At 54.9% G+C, this 2500-nt stretch overlaps 1 protein-coding gene across 1 annotated transcript in view; it reads right to left on the bottom strand.

The window, feature by feature from the left end:
* The window catches only part of LOC139401901 (rab11 family-interacting protein 4-like), a 107715-nt gene extending 105633 nt beyond the window's left edge, over nt 1–2082 (bottom strand). Inside the window, exon 1 of the mRNA XM_071145907.1 lies at nt 442–2082. Coding sequence (XP_071002008.1) covers nt 442–2082 — 1641 coding nt within the window. The remainder of the gene's footprint in view (nt 1–441) is intronic.
* Nucleotides 2083–2500: the final 418 nt, after the last annotated feature.

Genomic DNA, 2500 nt, shown 5'->3' with positions numbered 1-2500 from the left:
AAGGAGAACGGCAAGAACGGTGCGAGCTGACAGACGGGCCACAAACAGGCAAACAACGGAGCTGTACAACAGTGGTGTGCAGAACGGCATCTCGGAACGGACATCTCGTCAGTCCTTGTCACGGATCGGCTGTGGCAGCACACGACCACACCGGGTTCCCCTCCCATCAGCTACAAACAGGAAGAAGCAGCTCCAGTGGAGGAGCGACCACCAAAACATTTGAGGAGTGGGGAAACATTGACTGGTCCGACGAATGCCGGTTCAGGATTTGGTATAAGGACAAGGGTCCTTAAACAAGAGTCCTTAAACAAGAGTTCTTAAACAAGAGTCCTTAAACAAGAGTCCTTAAACAAGAGTCCTTAAACCAGAGTCCTTAAGTTGAATGCATTCCATTGTGCAACTGACTAGGTATCCCCTTTCCCTGTCCATCCTGCCTGGTACAGGCTGGCGGTAGTGTAAAGGTGTGGGGAATGTTTCCCTGTCCATCCTGCCTGGTACAGGCTGGCGGTAGTGTAAAGGTGTGGGGGATGTTTCCCTGTCCATCCTGCCTGGTACAGGCTGGCGGTAGTGTAAAGGTGTGGGGGATGTTTCCCTGTCCATCCTGCCTGGTACAGGCTGGCGGTAGTGTAAAGGTGTGGGGGATGTTTCCCTGTCCATCCTGCCTGGTACAGGCTGGCGGTAGTGTAAAGTTGTGGGCAATGTTTCCCTGTCCATCCGGCCTGGTACAGGCTGGCGGTAGTGTAAAGGTGTGGGGAATGTTTCCCTGTCCATCCTGCCTGGTACAGGCTGGCGGTAGTGTAAAGGTGTGGGGAATGTTTCCCTGTCCATCCTGCCTGGTACAGGCTGGCGGTAGTGTAAAGGTGTGGGGGATGTTTCCCTGTCCATCCTGCCTGGTACAGGCTGGCGGTAGTGTAAAGGTGTGGGTAATGTTTCCCTGTCCATCCTGCCTGGTACAGGCTGGCGGTAGTGTAAAGGTGTGGGGAATGTTTCCCTGTCCATCCTGCCTAGTACAGGCTGGCGGTAGTGTAAAGGTGTGGGTAATGTTTCCCTGTCCATCCTGCCTGGTACAGGCTGGCGGTAGTGTAAAGGTGTGGGGGATGTTTCCCTGTCCATCCTGCCTGGTACAGGCTGGCGGTAGTGTAAAGGTGTGGGCAATGTTTCCCTGTCCATCCTGCCTGGTACAGGCTGGCGGTAGTGTAAAGGTGTGGGGAATGTTTCCCTGTCCATCCTGCCTGGTACAGGCTGGCGGTAGTGTAAAGGTGTGGGGAATGTTTCCCTGTCCATCCTGCCTGGTACAGGCTGGCGGTAGTGTAAAGGTGTGGGGAATGTTTCCCTGTCCATCCTGCTTGGTACAGGCTGGCGGTAGTGTAAAGGTGTGGGTAATGTTTCCCTGTCCATCCTGCCTGGTACAGGCTGGCGGTAGTGTAAAGGTGTGGGGAATGTTTCCCTGTCCATCCTGCCTGGTACAGGCTGGCGGTAGTGTAAAGGTGTGGGTAATGTTTCCCTGTCCATCCTGCCTGGTACAGGCTGGCGGTAGTGTAAAGGTGTGGGTAATGTTTCCCTGTCCATCCTGCCTGGTACAGGCTGGCGGTAGTGTAAAGGTGTGGGTAATGTTTCCCTGTCCATCCTGCCTGGTACAGGCTGGCGGTAGTGTAAAGGTGTGGGGAATGTTTCCCTGTCCATCTTGCCTGGTACAGGCTGGCGGTAGTGTAAAGGTGTGGGTAATGTTTCCCTGTCCATCCTGCCTGGTACAGGCTGGCGGTAGTGTAAAGGTGTGGGCAATGTTTCCCTGTCCATCCTGCCTGGTACAGGCTGGCGGTAGTGTAAAGGTGTGGGCAATGTTTCCCTGTCCATCCTGCCTGGTACAGGCTGGCGGTAGTGTAAAGGTGTGGGGAATGTTTCCCTGTCCATCCTGCCTGGTACAGGCTGGCGGTAGTGTAAAGGTGTGGGGGATGTTTCCCTGTCCATCCTGCCTGGTACAGGCTGGCGGTAGTGTAAAGGTGTGGGGAATGTTTCCCTGTCCATCCTGCCTGGTACAGGCTGGCGGTAGTGTAAAGGTGTGGGGAATGTTTCCCTGTCCATCCTGCCTGGTACAGGCTGGCGGTAGTGTAAAGGTGTGGGTAATGTTTCCCTGTCCATCCTGCCTGGTACAGGCTGGCGGTAGTGTAAAGGTGTGGGGAATGTTTGGCGGTAGTGTAAAGGTGTGGGGGATCCTGTCCATCCTGCCTGGTACAGGCTGGCGGTAGTATAAAGGTGTGGGGGATGTTTTCCTGTCCATCCTGCCTGGTACAGGCTGGCGGTAGTGTAAAGGTGTGGGGGATGTTTTCCTGTCCATCCTGCCTGGTACAGGCTGGGGGTAGTGTAAAGGTGTGGGGAATGTTTCCCTGTCCATCCTGCCTGGTACAGGCTGGCGGTAGTGTAAAGGTGTGGGGGATGTTTTCCTGTCCATCCTGCCTGGTACAGGCTGGCGGTAGTGTAAAGGTGTGGGGGATGTTTTCCT

The sequence above is a fragment of the Oncorhynchus clarkii genome, unplaced genomic scaffold (assembly GCF_045791955.1).
Source record: "Oncorhynchus clarkii lewisi isolate Uvic-CL-2024 unplaced genomic scaffold, UVic_Ocla_1.0 unplaced_contig_6117_pilon_pilon, whole genome shotgun sequence".
NCBI lineage: Eukaryota > Metazoa > Chordata > Actinopteri > Salmoniformes > Salmonidae > Oncorhynchus > Oncorhynchus clarkii.
The sequence above is the reverse complement of the archived record's forward strand: the minus strand, read 5'-3'. Positions and strand labels throughout refer to the sequence as shown.